The 26,808-nt window shown below is 44.6% G+C and overlaps 1 protein-coding gene across 1 annotated transcript in view; it reads left to right on the forward strand.

Moving 5' to 3' along the window:
- The window catches only part of LOC140404563 (uncharacterized), a 68,048-nt gene that overhangs the window by 18,393 nt on the left and 22,847 nt on the right, over window positions 1-26,808 (forward strand). The window contains exons 22-44 of the mRNA XM_072493165.1: window positions 413-526; window positions 1,000-1,110; window positions 1,754-1,867; window positions 2,338-2,451; window positions 4,245-4,358; window positions 4,845-4,958; window positions 5,428-5,541; window positions 6,043-6,156; window positions 6,629-6,742; window positions 7,220-7,333; window positions 7,806-7,919; window positions 8,407-8,520; window positions 8,994-9,107; window positions 9,869-9,982; window positions 10,452-10,565; window positions 11,971-12,084; window positions 12,557-12,670; window positions 13,670-13,783; window positions 14,497-14,610; window positions 15,682-15,750; window positions 16,168-16,269; window positions 20,496-20,614; window positions 26,465-26,523. Coding sequence (XP_072349266.1) covers window positions 413-526; window positions 1,000-1,110; window positions 1,754-1,867; window positions 2,338-2,451; window positions 4,245-4,358; window positions 4,845-4,958; window positions 5,428-5,541; window positions 6,043-6,156; window positions 6,629-6,742; window positions 7,220-7,333; window positions 7,806-7,919; window positions 8,407-8,520; window positions 8,994-9,107; window positions 9,869-9,982; window positions 10,452-10,565; window positions 11,971-12,084; window positions 12,557-12,670; window positions 13,670-13,783; window positions 14,497-14,610; window positions 15,682-15,750; window positions 16,168-16,269; window positions 20,496-20,614; window positions 26,465-26,523 — 2,512 coding nt within the window. The remainder of the gene's footprint in view (window positions 1-412; window positions 527-999; window positions 1,111-1,753; window positions 1,868-2,337; window positions 2,452-4,244; window positions 4,359-4,844; window positions 4,959-5,427; window positions 5,542-6,042; window positions 6,157-6,628; window positions 6,743-7,219; window positions 7,334-7,805; window positions 7,920-8,406; window positions 8,521-8,993; window positions 9,108-9,868; window positions 9,983-10,451; window positions 10,566-11,970; window positions 12,085-12,556; window positions 12,671-13,669; window positions 13,784-14,496; window positions 14,611-15,681; window positions 15,751-16,167; window positions 16,270-20,495; window positions 20,615-26,464; window positions 26,524-26,808) is intronic.

The raw sequence follows: 26,808 nt of genomic DNA on the forward strand, positions 1-26,808 counted from the left end.
GTTCCTGGGGAAAGGCACTGAATCCTCCAAAACATTTCACAGTTTTCAGATGGCCCATCGGGGTAAGAGGATGGAAAACCCACTTTTGCTGATTAACGGCTCATTGACCTCATTAAGGGGGGAGACTGGGCTCCACTTAACATCTTACCTGAAAGATGGCATCTGTGCCAGTGAAGCACTCCCTCAGTGCAGTACTGACAGTGTCAGCCTAGATATGGGATCAAACTCTGACTGGTTCTTTAGTTTGTGTCTGGATCAATTTAAGTGAAAGATTCTTCACTTTTGATTTGTAACTAATTTTGAGCAGACCGTACAGTTTAATAGGATGAGATTGTGATGGGGAAACAGGGTGAAATATATCATGAAAAACCATTCAGTAGAAACCTGACACAACTAACTTGACATTAAACAGAAATGACCTCAACTGGACTGGAATCGACAAGCGAATCAAGTTTAACTGACACACCAGCAGCAACCAGCAGCCCAAATCTTTCCACAACATCCATTGGACCCTGGACATCAGAAGGTAAATAACAGTCAATGTGACCTATTGTTTCAACATCAAACTGTTAATATTTTCTGAGCAGTTGGTAGATGCACAGGAAAGGTATTTGTCTAAAAATCCTCTTTCTTGAATTGTAACACAATCTGAAATTGGTTTAATATAAGCATTTAAACTATCAGATGAAGGAACATATGGGGTGTAGTCACTGATTTAATGTGGCAAAACACAGCAGCCAATTTAGGCACAGGAAGATCACTTAGGAGGTTGTGATCAACATCTAACAAAGCTTTGGGTGATAGAAACGACAAAGTCAGACTCCCAAACTAACATTTAGATTAATGAGGGCAGGATGACACACATTCTTCTCTTTCGATTTGGAATAAACATTTGATCAAATCTCACAGTGTAATAGAAAGGGCAATTCTGCTGACAAACTATTTGAAATAAGTACCAGAAAATTATTATCCTGAACGATATAATGTGATATTAAACAGGGAGCTCATCAACTGGGCAGCAATCAACTGGACAATCAACATCAACTGACACAACATTAACCAGCAGTCCAGATGTTTCCACCAAATCTACTGGAGCCTCAACATCAGGAGGTAAATGGCAGACATTGTGACCTATTGGGCTGGATTTTTAATCGTCAGTCGACATAACAGCTTAGCTGAAAGATGGCATCTGTGCCAGTGAAGCACTCCCTCAGTGCAGTACTGACGGTATCCGCCTAGATGTGGGATCAAACTCTGACTGGTTCTTTGGTTTGAGTCTGGATCAATCTAGGTTTATAACAATAATCTCTATCGTCACAAGTAGGCTTACATTAACACTGCAATGAAGTCACTGTGAAAATCCCCTAGTCCCCACATTCTGGCGCCTGTTTGTGTACACAGAGGGAGAATTCAGAATGTCCAAATTACCAGCAGCACGTCTTTCGTGACTTGTGGGAGGAAAGTAGAGCACTCGGAGGAAACCCACACAGACACGGGGAGGACGTGCAGACTCCGCACAGACTGTGACCCAAGCCGGGAATTGAACCTGGGACCCTGTGAAGCAGCAGTGCTATCCAGTGTGCTACCGTGCTGCCCTTGTAAAAAGTGAAAGATTCTTTACTTGCGATTCATAACTAACATTGAGCAGACCGTACAGTTTAATAGGGTGAGATTGTGATGGGGAAACAGGGTGAAATGAATAAAGGATAACCATGCAGTCGAAACCTGACATCATTAACTTGGTATCAAACAGAAATGACCTCAACTGGACTGGAATCAACAAGCGAATCAAGTTCAACTGACACACCAGCAGCAACCAGCAGCCCAAATCTTTCCACAACATCCACTGGACCCTGGACATCAGAAGGTAAATGACAGTCAATGTGACCTATTGTTTCAACATCAAACTGTAAATATTCTCTGAGCAGTTGGTAGGCGAACAGGAAAGATGTCTGTCCGAAATTCTTCTTTCCTGAATTTAACACAATCTGAAACTAGTTTACGTTAAACAGTTAAAATTTCAGAGGGAGGAATATGTGGATTGTGATCACTGTTTTGACATAGCTAAACACAGCAGCCAATTTAGGCACAGGAAGATCACTTTGGTTGTAATGACCAGTAACAGAGTTTGTACTGCTGGCAACTGGTAAAGGCAGACTCCCAAACTAACATTTAGATTAAGGAGGGGAGAATTATTCACACCCTTCACTATCCATTTGGGAAAAAAACATTTGATCAGATCTCACCGTGTAATAAAAAGGGCAATTCTGCTGATAAACTATTTGAAATAAGTATCATAAATTGTAATCCTGAACAAACTCTTGTTGTATTAAACAGGGACCTCATCAACAGGGCAGCAATCAACTGGACAATCAACATCAACTGACACAATAACATTAACCAGCAGTCCAGATGTTTCCACCAAATCTACTGGAGCCTCAACATCAGGAGGTAAATGGCAGACATTGTGATCTATTGTGTCCGATTTTTATCGTCATTTGGGGCATGAAAGGTGTGACATTATACAAATGTACAGCATGTGAAGAGTGAATGTTATTTTAAGCCTAGCCACTAGAGGGAGCTAAGGACAGTACTATAAATTGCAGTGGCTTTCAAGCAAAGGGGAGGAGTTTAGGCTGGAGTTGATGAAGATAAGATTCATAGTGTAGTGCTGAGCTGGTTCAGATATAATAGTTAGATTTAGTAGATAGAGATAGTGCGTGTAGTTTAGTTCTTACATGCATGTTTGCTATTCAGAATAAGTGTCAAACTCACATTGAGTAGTGTTAATAAAATTAGATTAGTTCTTCAAAAGAGCTTTGAGTATCTTTGTGGTCACTACTCAGTCCATCCTGGAAACCCCTCACATAGATCACCACAAACGGGCGCAGGCACAATTTTAAATTTGTGTTCCCGGAGAACGGCACTGAATCCTCCAAAACATTTTGCAATTTTCAGCCGGCCTCAAGGGGTAAGAGGACGGAATACCCATTTTTGCCGATTAACGGCCCATTGCGCTCATTAAGTAATTTATTACAATATATTTCTGGGACTGAATGGGATTTTCAATCTTTTTCTCAGCAGGAAACGAAACCATCCGCCCAAGATAATTCACACCCCTTTGGTTTCCATGGCGCAGGCCTGTCTCTGTGTCAGCTGAGGGGAATAATGTAATTGGGTGAAATATGGACATTGACTCGGTGTTTGGAGAGTCTGTAACAAGTTGCTGTGAACTAGTTAAACTATCAGAGGGCAGAATTCCATGAGGAGCAGTCATTGTTTTAATGTCGTGAAACACAGCATCCAATTTATACACAATAGGACCAATCAAAATGTAAGAATTATCCGACCAGATCGTCTGTTTCAGTGATGTTGGTTGAGGGATAAATAATAAATCTGGACCCTGGGGGAACTGTCCCGCTCCTTTCCAAATCTGTCCTCTGATCCATTACTGACACCTAGGAGGGGAGACTGGGCTCCACTTAACATCTTACCTGAAAGATGGCATCTGTGCCAGTGAAGCACTCCCTCAGTGCAGTACTGACAATGTCAGCCTAGATATGGGATCAAACTCTGACTGGTTCTTTATTTTGAGTCTGGATAAATTTAAGAGAAACATTCTTCACTATCGAGTTAAAAGTTATTTTGAGCAGACCGTACCGTTTAATAGAATGCGATTGTGATGGGGAAACAGGGTGAGACATCAGAAATGACAGTCAATGTGACCGATTGTTTTAACATGAAAGTGTAAATATTCTCTGAGCAGTTGCTAGACGACCAGGAAACATGATTGACTGAAATTTCTCTTTTTCACATTCCAACACAATCTGACACCATTTTACATTAATTGATTTCAAAGTGTTTGGATCGCCTCCCCTGCTACACTGTGAGATCTATTCAAATTATTGTCAAACACATAAAATATCAGAATAAGGAAGATGTGTACTGTAATCACCATTGTAATGTGGCAAATCACAGCAGCCAATCTATGCACAGGGACATCACTTTGGAGGTAATGATGATCATCTAACAGAGTTTCAATTGCTGGAAATTGCAAAGGCAGACTCCCAAACTAACATTTAGATTAAGAAGGGGAGAATCATACACACCCTTCACTTTCAATTTGGAACCATCAATTGAGCAGATCACACAGTGCAATAGAACAGGCAGTTCTGAAAAATAGCTATTTGAAGTAAATAAGCAAAACAGAGTAGAACTGAACAGGCTAACTTGATATCACACAGGAACCTCATCAACAGGGCAGCAATCAACTGGACAATCAACATCAACTGACACAACAACATTAACCAGCAGTCCAGATGTTTCCACCAAATCTACTGGAGCCTCAACATCAGGAGGTAAATGACAGACATTGTGATCTATTGGGCTGGATTTATAATCGTTAGTTGGGGTGTCAACAGGTGCAGGCACAATTTTAAACTGGTGTTCCTGGATTCTCCAAAACCTTTCACAGTTTTCAGATGGCCCATAGGGGTAAGAGGATGGAAAACCCACTTTTGCTGATTAACGGCTCATTGAGCTCATTAAGAGGGGAGACTGGGATCCACTTAACATCTTACCTGAGAGATGGCATCTGAGCCAGTGAAGCACTCCCTCAGTGCAGTACTGACAGTGTCAGCCTAAATATGGGATCAAACTCTGACTGGTTCTTTAGTTTGAGTCTGGATCAATCTCAGCGAAAGATTCTTCACTTTCAATTTGGAACTAACATTGAGCAGACCGTACAGTTTAATAGGATGAGATTGTGATGGGGAAACAGGGTGAAATGAATAAAGGATAACCATGCAGTCGAAACCTGACATCACTAACTTGATATCAAACAGAAATGACCTCAACTGGACTGGAATCAACAAGCGAATCAAGTTCAACTGACACACCAGCAGCAACCAGCAGCCCAAATCTTTCCACAACATCCACTGGACCCTGGACATCAGAAGGTAAATGACAGTCAATGTGACCTATTGTTTCAACATCAAACTGTAAATATTCTCGGAGCAGTTGGTAGACGAACAGCAAAAATGTTTGTTAGAAATTTCTCTTTCTTGAATTCTAACACAATCTGTAACTAGTTTACATTAAACATTAAAAATATCAATGAAGGAAGATGTGGAGTGTAGTCACTGTTTTAATGTGGCAAAACACAGCAGCCAATTTAGGCACAGGAAGATCACTGATGAGGTAATGATGACTACCAAAATGAGTTTGAGGATGGAAACTGCAAAGTCAGACTCCCAAACTAATATGTAGATTAAGGAGGGGGAAATCATATACACTCTCTCCGTTCGACTTGGAAAAAACATCTGTTCCGATCTCACAGTGTAACAGAACGGAGAATTCTGCTGACCAACTATTTGAAATAAGTATCACAAATTGTAATCCTGAACAAACTATTGTTGTATTAAACAGGGACCTCATCAACAGGGCAGCAATCAACTGGACAATCAACATCAACTGACACAACAACATTAACCAGCAGTCCAGATGTTTCCACCAAATCTACTGGAGCCTCAACATCAGGAGGTAAATGGCAGACATTGTGATCTATTGTATTAAATATTTGAACGTCAGTGGGGGTGTGAACTGGTCCAGGCGCAATTTTAAATTTGTGTTCCTGGGGAAAGGCACTGAATCCTCCAAAATATTTCACTATTTTCAGATGTCCTGTCGGGGTTAGAGGATGGAAAACCCACTTTTCCCGATAAACGACCCATTGAGCTCATTAAGAGGGGAGACTGGGCTCCAGTTAACATCTTACCTGAAAGATGGCATCTGTGCCAGTGAAGCACTCCCTCAGTGCAGTACTCACGGTGTCACCCTCCAAAGGGGATCAAAACTCTGACTGGTCCTTTTATTTGGGTGTGGATCGATGCAAGTGACAGTTTCCTCACTTCTGATTTGCAGCTAATTTTGAGCAGACCGTACAGTTTAATAGGATGAGATTGTGATGGGGAAACTCGGTGAAGTAAATAATGCAAAAACCATTCAGTAGAAACCTGACACAATTAACTTGACATTAAACAGAAATGACCTCAACTGGACTGGAATCAACAAGCGAATCAAGTTCAACTGACACACCAGCAGCAACCAGCAGCCCCAATCTTTCCACAACATCCACTGGACCCTGGACATCAGAAGGTAAATGACAGTCAATGTGACCTATTGTTTCAACATCAAACTGCAAATATTCTCTGAGCAGTTGGTCGACGTAGAGGAAAGATCTTTGTCTGAATTTTCTCTTTCTTGAATTCTAACACAATCTGAAATGGGTTCACATTGAAGAGTTAAAATATCAGATGAAGGAACATATGGGGTGTAGTCACTGATTTAATGTTGCAAAACACTGCAGCAAATTTACGCACAGGTAGATCACTTAGGAGGGTGTGATGAACATCGAACAAAGTTTTGAGTGCTGGAAACTACAAAGTCAGACTCCCAAACTAAAATTTAGATTAAGGAGGGGAGAATGACACACATTTTTCTCTTTCGATTTGGAATAAACATTTGATCAAATCACACAGTGTAATAGAACGGAAAATTCTGCTGACAAACTATTTGAAATAAGTATCACAAATTATAATCCTGAACAAACTGTTGTTGTATTAAACAGGGACCTCATCAACAGGGCAGCAATCAACTGGACAATCAACATCAACTGACACAACAACATTAACCAGCAGTCCAGATGTTTCCACCAAATCTACTGGAGCCTCAACATCAGGAGGTAAATGACAGACATTGTGATCTATTGGGCTGGATTTATAATCGTTAGTTGGGGTGTCAACAGGTGCAGGCACAATTTTAAACTGGTGTTCCTGGATTCTCCAAAACATTTCAGATGGCCCATCGGGGTAAGAGGATGGAAAACCCACTTTTGCTGATTAACGGCTCATTGAGCTCATTAAGAGGGGAGACTGGGATCCACTTAACATCTTACCTGAGAGATGGCATCTGTGCCAGTGAAGCACTCCCTCAGTGCAGTACTGACAATGTCAGCCTAGATATGGGATCAAACTCTGACTGGTTCCTTAGTTTGTGTCTGGATCAATCGAAGTGCAAGATTCTTCACTTTCAATTTGTAACCAATTTTGAGCAGACCGTACAGTTTAATAGGATGAGATTGTGATGGGGAAACAGGGTGAAATAAATAATGAAAAACCATTCAGTAGAAACTTGACACAATTAAGTTTACATTAAACAGAAATGACCTCAACTGGACTGGAATCAACAAGCGAATCAAGTTCAACTGACACACCAGCAGCAACCAGCAGCCCCAATCTTTCCACAACATCCACTGGACCCTGGACATCAGAAGGTAAATGACAGTCAATGTGACCTATTGTTTCAACATCTAACTGTTAATATTCTCGGAGCAGTTGGTAGACGAACAGGAAAGATGTTTGTCTGAAATTTCTCTTTCTTGAATTCTAACACAATCTGAAATGGGTTTACATTAAAGAGTTAAAATATCAGATGAAGGAACATATGGGGTGTAGTCACTGTTTTAATGTGGCAAAACACTGCAGCAAATTTACGCACAGGAAGATCACTTAGGAGGGTGTGATGAACATCTAACAAAGTTTTGGGTGCTGGAAACTACAAAGTCAGACTCCCAAACTAAAATTTAGATTAAGGAGGGGAGAATGACACACATTCTTCTCTTTCGATTTGGAATAAACATTTGATCAAATCACACAGTGTAATAGAACAGGCAATTCTGCTGACAAACTATTTGAAATAAGTATCACAAATTGTAATCCTGAACAAACTGTTGTTGTATTAAACAGGGACCTCATCAACAGGGCAGCAATCAACTGCACAATCAACATCAACTGACACAACAACATTAACCAGCAGTCCAGATGTTTCCACCAAATCTACTGGAGCCTCAACATCAGGAGGTAAATGGCAGACATTGTGATCTATTGTTTTGGATTTTCTATCATCGTTGATGGTGTGAATGGGTGCAGGCGCAATTTTAAACTGGTGTTCCTGGATTCTCCAAAACATTTTGCAATTTTCATTAGACTATAGGAGTAAGAGGATGGAAAACCCACTTTTCCCGATAAACGACCCATTGAGCTCATTAAGAGGGGAGACTGGGCTCCAGTTAACATCTTACCTGAAAGATGGCATCTGTGCCAGTGAAGCACTCCCTCAGTGCAGTACTCACAGTGTCACCCTCCAAAGGGGATCAAAACTCTGACTGGTCCTTTTATTTGGGTGTGGATCGATGCAAGTGACAGTTTCCTCACTTCTGATTTGCAGCTAATTTTGAGCAGACCGTACAGTTTAATAGGATGAGATTGTGATGGGGAAACTCGGTGAAATAAATAATGCAAAAACCATTCAGTAGAAACCTGACACAATTAACTTGACATTAAACAGAAATGACCTCAACTGGACTGGAATCAACAAGCGAATCAAGTTCAACTGACACACCAGCAGCAACCAGCAGCCCAAATCTTTCCACAACATCCACTGGACCCTGGACATCAGAAGGTAAATGACAGTCAATGTGACCTATTGTTTCATCATCAAACTGTTAATATTCTCTGAGCAGTTGGTAGACGAACAGGAAAGATATTTGTCTGAAATTTCTCTTTCTTGAATTCTAACACAATATGAAATGGGTTTGCATTAAAGAGTTAAAATATCAGATGAAGGAACATATGGGGTGTAGTCACTGTTTTAATGTGGCAAAACACAGCAGCCAATTTACGCACAGGAAGATCACTTAGGAGGTAATGATGACCATCTAATTGCGTTTTGATTGCTGGAAACTGCAAAGTCAGACTCCCAAACTAATATTTAGATTGAGGAGGGGAGAATCATACACACTCTTCCCTTTCGATTTGGAAAAAAATATTTGATCAGATCTCACAGTGTAATAGAACGGAGAATTCTGCTGACAAACTATTTGAAATAAGTATCACAAATTGTAATCCTGAACAAACTATTGTTGTATTAAACAGGGACCTCATCAACAGGGCAGCAATCAACTGGACAATCAACATCAACTGACACAACAACATTAACCAGCAGTCCAAATGTTTCCACCAAATCTACTGGAGCCTCAACATCAGGAGGTAAATGGCAGACGTTGTGATCTATTGTGTTGGATTTTCTATCATCGTTGACGGTGTGAATGGGTGCAGGCGCAATTTTAAACTGGTGTTCCTGGATTCTCCAAAACATTTTGCAGTTTTCATTAGACTATAGGGGTAAGAGGATGGAAAACCCACTTTTCCCAATTAACGGCCCATTGAGCTCATTCAGACGGGAGACCGGGATCCACTTAGCATCTTACCTGAGATATGGCATCTGTGCCAGTGAAGTATTCCCTCAGTGCACAAAAGGATGTTTGTCTGAATCTGCGTCATTTCAGGGGTCAAATGGCATTGGGACAAGAGTGGGCATTGACTCGGTATAAATGGCCACTTTGTGATATCAATATTCTCTGGTTCTTTGGTGAACTGCATTGTCACAATAAGGGGCAGTGACAGCCCCCAAAATGGCCGCTGCCTCCTTTTGCCACTGAGACTACTCTGGCTGCTCCTAATCCGAGCGGTATTTAGCAATGCTAATTGGGCACAGGGGTCAGCTTCCGCCCAATCAGAGCATTGTCATTGAAAAATAGTTCTGAATGGGGAGAGGGTTCAGGAGCACGAAAGGGACCCGGAATTCACCAAGGTGTCAGCTTGCTGATACAACACTGAAATTGCTCTCTGAGAAATTTGAGCAGGCCGTACAGATTAATCGGATGAGATTGTGATGGGGAAACAGGGTGAAATGTAACATGAAAAACCATTCAGTAGCAACCTGACACAATTAACTTGATATTAAACAGGAATGACCTCAACTGGACTGGAATCAACAAGTGAATCAAGTTCAACTGACACACCAGCAGCAACCAGCAGCCCAAATCGTTCCACAACATCCACTGGACCCTGGACATCAGAAGGTAAATAACAGTCAATGTGACCTATTGTTTCAACATCAAACTAAATATTCTCTGAGCAGTTGGTAGACGAACAGGAAGACTTTTTTTTCTGAAATTTCTCTTCCTTCAATTTTTACACAATCTTTAAGTTGTTTAATTTAAACATTTAAAATATCAGAACAAGGAATATGTTGTGTGTAGTTACTGTTTTAATGTGGCAAAACACAGGAGGCAATTTAGGCACAGGAAGATCACTGATGAGGTAGTGATGACTACCAAAATGAGTTTGATTACTGGAAACTGCAAAGTAAGATCCCAAACTATCATTTATATTAAGGACGGGAAACTCATACACACTCTCCCCGTTCGATTTGGAAAAAACATTTGATCAGATCTCACAGTGTAACAGAATGCAGAATTCTGCTGACAAACTATTTGAAATAAGTATCACAAATTGTAATCCTGAACAATATAATGTGATATTAAACAGGGACCTCATCAACTGGGCAGCAATCAACTGGACAATCAACATCAACTGACACAACAGCATTAACCAGCAGTCCAGATGTTTCCACCAAATCTACTGGAGCCTCAACATCAGGAGGTAAATGGCAGACATTGTGATCTATGGGGTTGGATTTTCTATCGTCAGTGGGGGTTGTGAACTGGTGCAGGCGCAATTTTAAATTTGTTTTCCTGGAGAACGGCAGTGAATCCTCCAAAACATTTTACAATTTTGGATGGCCCATCGGGGTAAGAGGACGGAAAACTCACTTTTGCCGATCAGGGGGAATTGGCCCGCTCCTTCACAAATGTGTCCTCAGATCAATTACAGACACCTAAGAGGGGAGACTGGGCTCTACTTAACATCTTAGCTAAAGGATGGCATCTGTGCCAGTGAAGCACTCCCTCAGTGCAGTACTGACAGTGTCCGCCTAGATATGGGATTAAACTCTGACTGGTTCTTTAGTTGAGTCTGGATCATTCCAAGTGAAAGGTTCTTCACTTTTAATTTGTAACTAATTTTGAGCAGACCGTACAGCTTAATAGGATGAGATTGTGATGCGGAAACAGGGTGAAATGATTAACGACAAACAATCCAGGAGAAACCTGACACAATTGTTAGAACGTATTCTGAGAGATATCTACAGGCATTTAGACAGGCAAGAGCTAATTAGGGAAAGTCAGCATGGCTTTGTAAGGGGAAAGGCAAGTCTCACAAATTTGATTGAGTTTTTTGAAGGGGTAACCAAGAAGGTAGATGAGGGCAGTGCGGTCGACGTTGTCTACATGGACGTTAGCAAGGTCTTTGACAAGGTACCGCATGGTAGGTTGTTGCAAAAGGTTAAATCTCACAGAATCCAGGGCGAGGTAGCCAATTGGATACAAAATTGGCTTGGCGACTGAAGCCAAAGGGTGGTTGTAGAGGGTTATTTTTTAAACTGGAGGCCTGTGACCAGCCATGTGCCTCAGGGATCGGTGCTGGGTCCACTGTTATTTGTTATATATAGTAATGATTTGGATGAGAATGTCGGAGGCATGGTTAGTAAGTTTGCAGATGACACCAAGATTGGTGGCATCGTGGTTCGTGAAGAAAAAGATTACAACAGGATCTTGACCAATTGGGCCAGTGGGCCGATGAATGGCAGATGGAGTTTAATTTGGATACATTTGAGGTAATGCATTTTGGTCGATCAAATCAGGGTAGGACCTACTCAGTTAATGGTCGGGAGTTGGGGAGAGTTACAGAACAAAGAGATCTCGGGGTACAGGTCCATAGCTCCTTGAAGGTGGAGTCGCAGGTGGACAGGGTGGTGAAGAAGGCATTCAGCATGCTAGGTTTTATTGGTCAGAATATTGAATACAAGGAGTTTTCTTGTTGTAGGTGTACACAACATTGGTAAGACCAATGTGTTCAGTTCTGGCCGCCCTATTGTAGGAAGGATATTGTTAAACTAGAAAGAGTTCAGAAGAGATTTACCTGACACAATTAATTTGATATTAAACAGAAATGACCTCAACTGGACTGGAATCAACAAGCGAATCAAGTTCAACTGACACACCAGCAGCAACCAGCAGCCCAAATCTTTCCACAACATCCACTGGGCCCTGGACATCAGAAGGTAAATGACAGTCAATGTGACCGATTGTTTCAACATCAAACTGTTAATATTCTCTGAGCAGTTGGTAGACGAACAGGAAAGATATTTGTCTGAAATTTCTCTTTCTTGAATTCTAACACAATCTGTAACTGGTTTACGTTAAACATTTACAATATCAGATGACGGAACATATGGGGTGTAGTCACTGCTTTCATGTTGAAAAACACAGCAGCCAATTTACGCACGGGAAGATCACTTAGGAGGGAATGATGACTATCTAACAGAGTTTCAATTGCTGGAAACTGCAAAGTCAGACTCCCAAACTAACGTTTAGATTGAGGAGGGGAGAATCAAACACACTCCTCCCTTTCGAATTGGAAAAAAGTTTTGATCAGATCTCACCGTGTAACAGAACAGAGAATTCTGCTGACAAACTATATGAAATAAGTACCAAAAATTGTAATACTGAACAAACTATTGGTGTATTAAACAGGGACCTCATCAACAGGGCAGCAATCAACTGGACAATCAACATCAACTGACACAACAACATTAACCAGCAGTCCAGATGTTTCCACCAAATCTACTGGAGCCTCAACATCAGGAGGTAAATGGCAGACATTGTGATCTATTGTGCTGGATTTGTATCGTCCGTGGGGGTGTGAACGGGTGCAGGTGCAATTTTAAACTTGTGTTCCCGGAAAAAGGCACTGGATCCTCCAAAATATTTTGCAATTTTCTTTAGCCTATTGGGGTAAGAGGATGAAAAACCCACTTTTCCCGATTAACGGCCCATTGAGCTCATTAAGGAATTCATTACGATGTCTTTCTGGGACTGAATGGGATTTTCAATCTTTTTCTCCGGATGAAGCAAACAAAATAACACAAGGTAATGCACACCTCTTTGGTTGTCATGGTGCCAAAGGATATTTGTCTACATCTGTGTTTGTTGTGGGCTCAACTGGCATTGGGACAAGTGTGGGCATTGACTTGGTGTGAATGTCCGCTTTGTGATATCATCATCCTCTCTGAGAATTTGGTGGACGGACACTAAAAGTGTCTGCCTGAAGTTCCTCCCTTCACAATTTGGAGAGTCTGTAACAAGTTGCTGTGAACCAGTTAAACCATCAGAGGGCAGAATTCCACGAGGAGCAGTCACTGTTTTAATGTCGTGAAACACAGCATCCAATTTATACACATTAGGACCAATCAAAATGCAAGAATCATCCGACCAGATCGTCTGTTTCAGTGCTGTTGGTTGAGGGATAAATAATAAATCTGAACCCTGGGGGAACTGTCCTGCTCCTTCCCAAATCTGTCCTCTAATCCATTACTGACACCTAAGAGGGGAGACTGGGCTCTACTTAACAGCTTACCTGAAAGATGGCATCTGAGCCAGTGAAGCACTCCCTCAGTGCAGTACTGACAGTGTCAGCCTAGATATGGGATCAAACTCTGACTGGTTCTTTAGTTTGAGTCTGGATCAATCCAGGATTAGCATACGGTACAGTTTAATAGGATGAGATTGTGATGGGGAAACAGTGTGAAATAAATAAACAAAAACCATTCAGTAGAAACCTGACACAATTAACTTGGCATTAAACAGAAATGACGACAACTGGACTGGAATCAACAAGCAAATCAAGTTCAACTGACACACCAGCAGCAACCAGCAGCCCCAATCTTTCCACAACATCCACTGGACCCTGGACATCAGAAGGTAAATGACAGTCAGGGAGCATTGTGGCGCAGTGGTTAGCACTGCTGCCTCACGGCACCAAGGTCCCAGGTTCGATCCCGGTTGCGGGTCACTATCTGTGTGGAGTTTGCACATTCTCCCCGTGTTTGCGTGGGTTTCACCCCCACAGCCCAAAGATGTGCAGGCTAGGTGGATTGACCGTGCTAAATTGCCCCTTATTTGGAAAAAATGAATTGGGTACTCTAAATTTATTTTTTTTAAATTAAAAAAAGTAGTCGAAGTGACCTATTGATTCAACATCAAACTAAATATTCTCTGAGCTGTTGGTAGACGAACATGAAAGATGTTCGTCTGAAATTTCTCTTTCATGACTTCTAACACAGTCTGTAGCTAGTTTACGTTAAAGAGTTCAAATATCAGAGCAGGGAACATGTGGAGTATATTCACTGTTTTAATGTGGCAAAAAACTGCAGTCTATTTATGCACAAGAAGATCACTGAGAAGGTAATGATCATCATCTAACATGATTTCAATTGCTGGATACTGCAAAGTCAGACTCCCAAACTAACATTTAGATTAATGAGGGAAGAATCATACACACTCTTCCCTTTCGATTTGGAAAAAGCATTCGATCAGATCTCACAGTGTAACAGAATGGGGGATTATGCTGACAAACTATTTCAAATAAGCACCAAAAATTGTAATCCTGAACAATAAAATGTGATATTAAACAGGGAGCTCATCAACAGGGCAGCAATCAACTGGGCAATCAACATCAACCGACACAACAACATTAACCAGCAGTCCAGATGTTTCCACCAAATCTACTGGAGCCTCAACATCTGGAGGTAAATGGCTGACTTTAATCTTTTGTGCAGCGGGTTCAAGGAGACAGCTCACCGCCATCTTCTCACGGGCAATGAGGGATGGCAGTAAATGCCTAACCTGCGAAACCCACATCCCGTAAAAATGAATTTACAAAAGGCAATTTGACTTTAATGTTTCAGCCGGAAATATTCTCTGAATAATTGGGAAAGAGACACTAAGGGTGTTTGTCTGAAACCTCTCTAGCTTCAGGTTTAACACAGTCTGTTACCAGTTTATTTGAAATAGTTGAAGTTCTGGGGACGGCCGTCCCAACCTCTAATCGAACCGCTGCCGTGTGCATACGCAGCCACGGATCCAGCAATTCTCTCGGCTGTATCGGCAACGAGAGACGGGTACATAACAGCTACACGGATGATTGGTGCCATTTTGCGTCGAATGTTCAGACGTAAAATGCCACCGTTCCCACGCTGGCGTGAGGACATAGCCTCACAATCGGCAAATCCAGCCCCTGGTTAGTTGTGACAACTCCCTTTGACAGGTCTCTTTGACAGGTGCTTAGCATAAGCTGCTTCCTTGATGTACGTTCTGACAAAGGAAGGTTCAGACTTGGAGATAGGTTTAACACATTTATTGAACAGTTAACACTTCTGCTACTTGAGTTCAATTCTCCTGCTAATCTTACTAAAGTAACTCAACCTAACTAACCAGTCTGCTCTAATCCATGCGGTGGGTGTGATGCTTCCGATCTGCCCCTGTCTCTCTGAGTGTCGCCTGTGGAAAAGAGAAAGAGCATGTGTGCCCTGTCCTTTTATATGTGTTGCCCCCTTGTGGTAGTGTCACCTCTGGGTGTCTTGACTGCCCATTGGTCGTGTCCTATCTTACTGACCTATTGGTTGAATGTCTGTGTCATGATGTCTCTGGTGCTCTCTCTAGTGTTTATTTAGTCCCAGTGTATTTGCATTAACCCCTTGTGTATTTCCAGTGATGCATATCACCACACTTCTGACTATTTCTGACAATTGATAATGACGGGTCTGTTGGCAGTTTCAATACAAATAATCTTACCAGCTCCATTTTATATTCCCAAACAGTCTTTACTACAACAACTTCAATGGTCACCACCATCAGTCAGTCCATAACTCAAGTTCCGTCGACTACCGGTGAATATATTAGATTTTGTACATCATTGTATGAATATGGTAACTTTGAAATATGCTCCTGTAGAATGACTGAATGTCTCAAAGTTGCAAAGAGGCAGATGTCGGTCAATTAGATGATAATTGTTTCTCTGTACATTGAGTTACACGTTAGTTAGGCTGCAATGTTTGCCTGCAGACCTGCATTATAAAGTACATTCCACAACTTTGGTAGATTGAAAAGCATTTTTGCATTATTTCTAGAGTTTAGTTACAGTTATATGTCGGAAATGTGACATCAATTTACATGACACTATTCCACAAACAGCTGTCCTGAGGTCATGGGAAATGTAAGGTTTCAACCTCTGAAAGCACAGAAGGCCAGTCAGTTATACCAGGCAGTTCCTCCTCGAAGACTTACCCTTTTTGTCTTCTGTTCAGTTAATTTATGTCAAAATGGAGGTTCCTCGGATGGTGTGCAGTGCATTTGCCCAAAGCCTTATCAAGGACCGTACTGTCAATCAGTATCTCAGTCTGTTCCTGGTAAGTTAGATTTGTTTTACAATTTAGCTGTTGAGGTGTTTAATGATTTAGACTGCCGTGTGTGACTGACATAGGGGGCGAAATTCTCCTACCCGCCCCGCCACATTTCTGCGCTGACCGGCCGGCGGGAGTCTCCGTAACGCCGGCCGGTCAATGGGGTTTCCCATTGTGGGGCAGCCCCACGCCGTCGGGAAACCCCCGGGCGCCGGCAGAACGGAGACTCCCGCCGGCGGAGAATGACGCCCAAGAACACTGGACGCGATTCTCCGAGCCCCGCGCCGGGCCGGAGAATCACCGCCCATCCGACGTTGGCGCGCGATTCTCCGTGGCGCGGCCACGGCCGCTGGAATCGGCGGGGCCGCCGATTCTACGGCCCGGATGGGCCGAGCTGCCGCTCCAACGTGACAGAGTCACGCCAGCGCCTGGTCGCTGCCCGTGGGAGGTGTTCGGGAACGCTTGGGGGGCGGCCTGTGGGAGGTGGAGGGGGGCTCCTGCACCGGGGGGGGGGCCTCTAATGGGGTCTGGGCCGCAATCGGGGCCCACCGATCGGCGGGCCGGCCTCTCCCCACCCCCGGCCTACTTCCTGGCGCGGCGGCCCCTGAACACCGACCTCATGTTGGGTCGGGGCCGGCCCGCGTAAGAAGTTCCCCGTGCACACGCAGGATGGCGCGGCCCAACTGCGCATGCGCGGGAGCGCCGCATAAGGAGGTTGGAGCAACGTGAACCGTTCTGTGGGGGCCAGAATAGGTCGTGCCCGGGCCCTGTTCGCACCATCGTGAAACGTGACGGCGTTCACAATGGCGCGAACACTTGGCCTCAATATCGGAGAATCGCGCCCACTATCTTGAACGTTATAAAGATATGGACAGCATTACACCCCAATATTAGCACTTGAACCAGTAACACCTAATATTGACAGAGGAGCTATTATACCCCAATATTAACACAGGAATCATTATATCCCAACATTAACACAGGAAACATTACACCCCAATGTTAACACAGGAAACAATACACCCCGATATTATTACAGTGAAGATTACACCCTAATAGGAACATGAGAAACATTTCAGCCAAATTTTAACACAGTAAACATTACACCCCAATATTAACACAGTAAACATCAACTCCCAATTTTAACACAGTAAACATTACATCCCAATATTAACACAGTAAACATTACACCCCAATATTATCACAGGAAACATTTCACCCCAATATTAACACAGGAAACATTACACCCCGATATTATCACAGTGAAGATTACACCCTAATAGGAACATGAGAAACATTTCAGCCAAATTTTAACACAGTAAACATTACACCCCAATATTAACACAGTAAACATCAACTCCCAATTTTAACACAGTAAACATTACATCCCAATATTAACACAGTAAACATTACACCCCAATATTATCACAGTAAACATTTCACCCCAATATTAACACCGGAAACATTACACCCCGATATTAACACAGGAAACATTACACCCTGATATTAACACAGTAAACATTACACCCCAATGTTAACACAGGAAGCATTACACCCCAATATTAACACAGGAAACATTACACCCCAATATTAACACAGGAAACATTATAGAATCATAGAAGTTTACAGCATGGAAACAGGCCCTTCGGCCCAACCAGTCCATGCCGCCCAGTTTTTACCATTAAGCTAGTCCCAGTTGCCCGCACTTGGCCCATAACCCTCTATACCCATCTTACCCATGTAACTATCTAAATGTTTTTTAAAAGACACAATTGTACCGCCTCTACTACTACCTCTGGCAGCCCATTCCAGACACTCACTACCCTCTGAGTGAAGAAATTGCCCCTCTGGGCCCTTCTGAATCTCTCCCCTCTCACCTTAAACCTATGCCCTCTAGTTTTAGACTCCCCTACCTTTGGGAAAAGATGTTGACTATCTACCTTATCTATGCCCCTCATTATTTTATAGACCTCTATAAGATCACCCCTAAGCCTCCTACGCTCCAAGGAAAAAAGTCCCAGTCTATCCAGCCTCTCCTTATAACTCAAACCATCAAGTCCCGGCAACATCCTAGTAAATCTTTTCTGCACTCTTTCCAGTTTAATAATATCCTTCCTATAATAGGGTGACCAGAACTGCACACAGTATTCCAAGTGTGGCCGTACCAGTGTCTTGTACAACTTCAACAAGATGTCCCAACTCCTGTATTCAATGCTCTGACCAATGAAACCAAGCATGCCGAATGCCTTCTTCACCACCCTGTCCAGCTGCGACTCCACCTTCAAGGAGCTATGAACCTGTACTCCTAGATCTCTTTGTTCTATAACTCTCCCCAACGCCATACCATTAACTGAGTAGGTCCTGGCCTGATTCGATCTGCCAAAATGCATCACCTCACATTTATCTAAATTAAACTCCATCTGCCATTCGTCGGCCCACTGGCCTAATTGATCAAGATCCCGTTGCAATCCTAGATAACCTTCTTCACTATCCACTGTGCCACCAATCTTGGTGTCATCTGCAAACTTACTAACCATGCCTCCTAAATCCTGATATTAACACAGTAAACATTACACCCCAATGTTAACACAGGAAACATTACACCCTGATATTAAGACAGTAAACATTACACCCCAATGTTAACACAGGAAACATTACACCCCAATATTAACACAGTAAACATTACACCCTGAGATTAACACAGTAAACATTACACCCCAATGTTAACACAGGAAACATTACACCCTGATATTAACACAGTAAACATTACACCCCAATATTAACACAGTAAACATTACACCCTGAGATTAACACAGTAAACATTACACCCCAATATTAACACAGTAAACATTACACCCTGAGATTAACACAGTAAACATTACACCCCAATGTTAACACAGGAAACATTACACCCGATATCAACACAGTGAAGATTAAACCCTAATAGGAACATGAGAAACATTTCACCCCAATATTAACACAGGATCAATACACCCCAATATTAACACAGTAAACATCAAACCCCAATATTAACACAGTAAACATTACATCCCAATATTAACACAGTAAACATTACACCCCAATATTAACACAGTAAACATTTCACCCCAATATTAACACAGTAAACATCAAACCCCAATATTAACACAGTAAACATTACACCCCAATGTTAACACAGGAAACATAACAGCCCAATATTAACACAGGAATCATTACACCCCAATATTAACACAGTAAACATTACACCCCAATATTAACACAGTAAACATCAAACCCCAATATTAACACAGTATACATTACACCCCAATATTAACACAGGAAACATAACAGCCCAATATTAACACAGGAATCATTACACCCCAATATTAACACAGTAAACATTACACCCCAATATTAACACAGGAAACATAACAGCCCAATATTAACACAGGAATCATTACACCCCAATATTAACACAGTAAACATTACACCCCAATATTAACACAGTAAACATCAAACCCCAATATTAACACAGTATACATTACACCCCAATATTAACACAGGAAACATAACAGCCCAATATTAACACAGGAATCATTACACCCCAATATTAACAGAGGAAACATTACATCCCAATATTAACACAGTAAATATTACACCCCAATGTTAACACAGGAAACATTACAGCCCAATATGAACACAGTAAACATTACACCCCAATATTAACACAGGAAACATAACACCCCAATATTACACAGTAAACATTACAGCCCAATATTAACACAGTAAACATTACAGCTCAATATTAACACAGTAAACATTTCACCCCAATATTAACACAGGCAATATTACACCCTGATATGAACACAGTAAACAACTGGCCACTCCCACCAGTCCACACAGCCCTCGATGTAGCCCCCCCAGCACAGTCCCAGCCCGAGTGTGGCGGTGCTGGATACAGTCCGCAGCCAGCATGCTGGGTTCCAGCACAGCTGAGACCATACGTGAACCGCGTCATTGGGAAATCCTCCCATCAGGGGTGAAGCATTGGGGAGGTCCTTCAGGTGACGCGCTGAGGCCGTCCCAATGCGTGCGGCCAGCAGCGCGATGAAGCCATTTCGGAGGGGGCGGAGCATGTGAAACCTTCGTCAAACAGGCGCCGCCCCCGATTTTGGTGTCAAAAGGGAACGGAGAATCTTGCCCCCTATTCTTATACGCTGTAAGATATTAACGTGTGATGCAATGTATTATAGGAAATGTGACTTATGCGATCAGAGTGACAGTGGAGATAGAGAATAGAAATTATTCCACTGAACTGGAGGACAGAACATCTGAAGCGTTCTTAAACTTTTCAAAGGAATTTAAGCTACAGGTTGGGAGCTTTCAATATTGTTCTACTGAAAATTGTTTTGAAAATATTATTACGATATAATATAAAACATTGGGCTGGATTCTCCATTCTGGAGTCAAACTCCTCTCGCACTTGATCTATTTTTCCCTTCACACTTGAAGACATCTTCATTACCCTGTTTTGATATTTACCACAAAGTTTGTTGACACTCTTGCTTTAATTGACAGTTCCTCACCACATTAAAAGCAGCTAAGCGCCTTACGCTGCGAAAAAGTGGAAGTGAAAGCACTTAGCTGGTTCTGATGCGGTGAGGAACTGCCAATCATAGCAAGAGTGTTTGGAAACATTGGGCTGGATTCTCCGATTTTCTGGCTATGTCCGGAGGAAGTGCCTGGTTCTACATTGAAACAATCAGCGAGGGCCCAGCACTGACCCTCCGATGGGTGAGGGGCTAGCAGCTGCGCCACGTAAAACACACGGCGTTTACGAAATAAACGGCCGGGGGATTGCCAGGTCTGTGGCCGCGCATGAGTACGGTGACGAACTGCAATGCTCGCACCGTACAACATGGACCCGACCTGCCAGATAGTGCTCTCCTGGACACTCCCTCACCACCCCCACCAGTCCCCCTAGCCCAGCCCCCCCCCCCCCCCCCCCCCGACTGTGACGATGCTGGACACAATCCGCAGTCACCACACCAGGTTCACAAAAACCGAGCACACAAGTAAACCATGCCATCGGGAACTCAGCCCATCGGGGGCAGAGCATCGGGGGAGGTTCCTTCAGGTAACGTCCTGAGGCCGTCCCAATGACGTGCGGAGTACTCCCCGTAGATGCTGTTTCGGAGAGTTCGGAGCATCCAAAAACAGGCACCGTAAAAAGGGATTCTCCGCCCGATCGCCAATGACAAAATCGGCGTCGGCAAGCGGACAGTCCTGCCCATTGTGTTTGGCATCAAAGCAGGGTAATGGAGATGCATTCATGAGTGAAGGTAAAGATAGGCCAACAATCCAACAAGCAGCTGTCTTTGGAGTAATAAAACTGTCAATCATCGGCTAACGCAATGTATTATTGTGTGAAATTGAATGGAAGATTTGCATTTCAAAGGCTGTCCAGAGATTTGAAGCCCTTTGAAGTGTACTTGGCTTTGGAGGGAGCCTCTGACATTTGTAAGAGCTGCTGCTTTAAACACTTTTCTCTGAGGCAGCAAATGTTATGAAGGGTAAGTGAAAATACAGCAATCTCTCACTCCACTGCCTGGACTACTCTTCTGCTTTCAGGCAGGGGAGACTGATGGGGGGCTCTGATGGGGGTCTCTGATGGGGGTCTCTGATGGGGGTCTCAGTTAAGGGGTCTCTGATGGGGGTCTCTGATGGGGGTCTCTGTTAAGGGGTCTCTGATGGGGGTCTCTGTTAAGGGGTCTCTGATGGGGGTCTCTGATGGGGGTCTCTGTTAAGGGGTCTCTGATGGGGGGCTCTGATGGGGGTCTCTGTTAAGGGGTCTCTGATGGGGGGCTCTGATGGGGGTCTCTGATGGGGGTCTCAGTTAAGGGGTCTCTGATGGGGGTCTCTGATGGGGGGCTCTGATGGGGGTCTCTGATGGGGGGCTCAGTTAAGGGGTCTGTGATGGGGGTCTCTGTTAAGGAGTCTCTGATATGGGGGGTCTCTGATATGGGGGTCTCTGTTGAGGGGGTCTAATGGGAGGGTCTGATCGAAATCATTGGGGGTAATTTGGTGGGGGCCGGATTTGCCTTTTGGGGGAAAGGGGAGGACTTTCCAATATAACCCCCCTTTTCAGAGACATCCCATATCAGAGACATCCCATCTCAGAGACCCCCATATCAGATACACCCCATATCAGAGACCCCCATATCAGAGACCCCCATATCAGAGACCCCCATATCAGAGACCCCCATATCAGAGACCCCCCATATCAGAGACCCCCCATATCAGAGACCCCCATATCAGAGACCCCCATATCAGAGACACCCCATATCAGAGACCCCCATATCAGAGACCCCCATATCAGAGACCCCCCATATCGGAGACCCCCCATATCAGAGACATCCCAGATCAGAGACCCCCATATCAGAGACCCCCATGTCAGAGACCCCCATGTCAGAGACCCCCCCATATCAGAGACATCCCATATCAGAGACCCCCATATCAGTGACCCCCCATATCAGAGACCCCCCATATCAGAGACATCCCATATCAGAGACCCCCATATCAGTGACCCCCCATATCAGAGACCCCCCATATCAGAGACCCCCATATCAGAGACCCCCCCATATCAGAGACCCCCCCATATCAGAGACATCCCATATCAGAGACACCCCATATCAGAGACCCCCCATATCAGAGACCCCCCATATCAGAGACCCACCATATCAGAGACCCCCATATCAGAGACCCCCCATATCAGAGACCCCCCATATCAGAGACCCCCTTATCAGAGACCCCCTTATCAGAGACCCCCCCATATCGGAGACCCCCCATATCGGAGATCCCCCATATCGGAGATCCCCCACATCGGAGACCCCCCATATCAGAGACCCCCATATCAGAGAGCACCCATATCAGAGAGCCCCCATATCAGAGACCCCCATATCAGAGACCCCCATATCAGAGACCCCCATATCAGAGACATCCCATATCAGAGACCCCCATATCAGAGACACCACATATCAGAGACCCCCTTATCAGAGACCCCCCATAACGGAGACCCCCCATAACGGAGACCCCCCATATCTGAGACCCCCCATATCTGAGACCCCCTTATCAGTGAACCCCCATAACGGAGACCCCCCATATCAGAGACCCCCCATATCTGAGACCCCCCATATCTGAGACCCCCCATATCTGAGACCCCCATATCAGAGACCCCCATATCAGAGACCCCCATATCAGAGACCCCCCATATCAGAGACCCCCCATATCAGAGACCCCCCATATCAGCGACCCCCCATATCAGCGACCCCCCCATATCAGCGACCCCCCATATCAGAGACCCCCCATATCAGAACCCCCCATATCAGAGACCCCATATCAGAGACCCCAATATCAGAGACCCCCATATCAGAGACCCCCATATCAGAGACCCCCATATCAGAGACCTCCATATCAGAGACCCTCATATCAGAGACCCCCATATCAGAGACCCCCATATCAGTGACCCCCCATATCAGAGACCCCCATATCAGAGACCCCCATATTAGAGACCCCCATATCAGAGACCCCCATATCAGAGACCACCATATCAGAGACATCCCATATCAGAGACCCCCATATCAGAGACACCCCATATTAGAGACACCCCATGTCAGAGACCCCCATGTCAGAGACCCCCCATGTCAGAGACCCCCCCATATCAGAGACATCCCATATCAGAGACCCCCATATCAGAGACCCCCATATCAGAGACCCCCATATCAGTGACCCCCATATCAGAGACCCCCATATCAGAGACCTCCATATCAGAGACCCTCATATCAGAGACCCCCATATCAGAGACCCCCATATCAGTGACCCCCCATATCAGAGACCCCCATATCAGAGACCCCCATATCAGAGACCCCCCATATCAGAGACCCCCATATCAGAGACCCCCCATATCAGAGACCCCCATATCAGAGATCCCCAATATGAGAGATCCCCCATCAGAGACCCCCCTATATCTGAGATATACCCATATCAGCGACCCCCCCCCCCATATCGGAGACCCCCCATATCGGAGATCCCCCATATCGGAGATCCCCCACATCGGAGACCCCCCATATCAGAGACCCCCATATCAGAGAGCACCCATATCAGAGAGCCCCCATATCAGAGACCCCCATATCAGAGACCCCCATATCAGAGACCCCCATATCAGAGACATCCCATATCAGAGACCCCCATATCAGAGACACCACATATCAGAGACCCCCTTATCAGAGACCCCCCATAACGGAGACCCCCCATAACGGAGACCCCCCATATCTGAGACCCCCCATATCTGAGACCCCCTTATCAGTGAACCCCCATAACGGAGACCCCCCATATCAGAGACCCCCCATATCTGAGACCCCCCATATCTGAGACCCCCCATATCTGAGACCCCCATATCAGAGACCCCCATATCAGAGACCCCCATATCAGAGACCCCCCATATCAGAGACCCCCCATATCAGAGACCCCCCATATCAGCGACCCCCCATATCAGCGACCCCCCCATATCAGCGACCCCCCATATCAGAGACCCCCCATATCAGAGACCCCCCATATCAGAACCCCCCATATCAGAGACCCCATATCAGAGACCCCAATATCAGAGACCCCCATATCAGAGACCCCCATATCAGAGACCCCCATATCAGAGACCTCCATATCAGAGACCCTCATATCAGAGACCCCCATATCAGAGACCCCCATATCAGTGACCCCCCATATCAGAGACCCCCATATCAGAGACCCCCATATTAGAGACCCCCATATCAGAGACCCCCATATCAGAGACCCCCATATCAGAGACATCCCATATCAGAGACCCCCATATCAGAGACACCACATATCAGAGACCCCCTTATCAGAGACCCCCCATAACGGAGACCCCCCATAACGGAGACCCCCCATATCTGAGACCCCCCATATCTGAGACCCCCTTATCAGTGAACCCCCATAACGGAGACCCCCCATATCAGAGACCCCCCATATCTGAGACCCCCCATATCTGAGACCCCCCATATCTGAGACCCCCATATCAGAGACCCCCATATCAGAGACCCCCATATCAGAGACCCCCCATATCAGAGACCCCCCATATCAGAGACCCCCCATATCAGCGACCCCCCATATCAGCGACCCCCCCATATCAGCGACCCCCCATATCAGAGACCCCCCATATCAGAGACCCCCCATATCAGAACCCCCCATATCAGAGACCCCATATCAGAGACCCCAATATCAGAGACCCCCATATCAGAGACCCCCATATCAGAGACCCCCATATCAGAGACCTCCATATCAGAGACCCTCATATCAGAGACCCCCATATCAGAGACCCCCATATCAGTGACCCCCCATATCAGAGACCCCCATATCAGAGACCCCCATATTAGAGACCCCCATATCAGAGACCCCCATATCAGAGACCACCATATCAGAGACATCCCATATCAGAGACCCCCATATCAGAGACACCCCATATTAGAGACACCCCATGTCAGAGACCCCCATGTCAGAGACCCCCCATGTCAGAGACCCCCCCATATCAGAGACATCCCATATCAGAGACCCCCATATCAGAGACCCCCATATCAGAGACCCCCATATCAGTGACCCCCATATCAGAGACCCCCATATCAGAGACCTCCATATCAGAGACCCTCATATCAGAGACCCCCATATCAGAGACCCCCATATCAGTGACCCCCCATATCAGAGACCCCCATATCAGAGACCCCCATATCAGAGACCCCCCATATCAGAGACCCCCATATCAGAGACCCCCCATATCAGAGACCCCCATATCAGAGATCCCCAATATGAGAGATCCCCCATCAGAGACCCCCCTATATCTGAGATATACCCATATCAGCGACCCCCCCTCCCCATGAGCCACCCCTGCCTTGAAGCTAAAGAGCAATCCAGGTAGAAACAGTGAAAGATCTCTGCTAAGAGGAAGTGAAAGCATTTACCTCCGAGATGTTCTTAAACATAATGCCAGATCCGATCTGTGAAAGGCCTTTACCCCCAATCCTACATCCCACCCTTTTCCCATTCTGTATCAGTCTGTGAAGGAACAGACCCGAATACCTTGCCCCATCTTTCCCTGCCTCATTAACCCCCGTACGCTGGTTTATCTGTACCTATCTATCCTTATCTCTTTCAGATGAAACTTGTTTATGGGCATATTTATGGATATGATACGGTAGAGATTACAATGACAAGGTAAGGATCTCAAAACAAACTCCTCAGCTCTGCTTATTTTATATCATGTGTGACAAAGACTAGCCCTCTTCAGTCTTATCTAATATTGTATGTTCCTTATTAACGAGATATACATCTGTATGGGAGGCATTTTAGTTTCTACAATGGAATGTCCTCCAGGTTAGAGTTGTGGATTCAAATTCACTTCAGACACTTGAGCGCACAATCTATGCTGACGCTGCGTGGCAGTATTGAAGGAATGCTGCACTGTCGGAATTCTCTGGCCGTGGGTTTCCCGGGAGCGTG

The sequence above is a fragment of the Scyliorhinus torazame genome, chromosome 31 (genome assembly GCF_047496885.1).
Source record: "Scyliorhinus torazame isolate Kashiwa2021f chromosome 31, sScyTor2.1, whole genome shotgun sequence".
Lineage (NCBI taxonomy): Eukaryota > Metazoa > Chordata > Chondrichthyes > Carcharhiniformes > Scyliorhinidae > Scyliorhinus > Scyliorhinus torazame.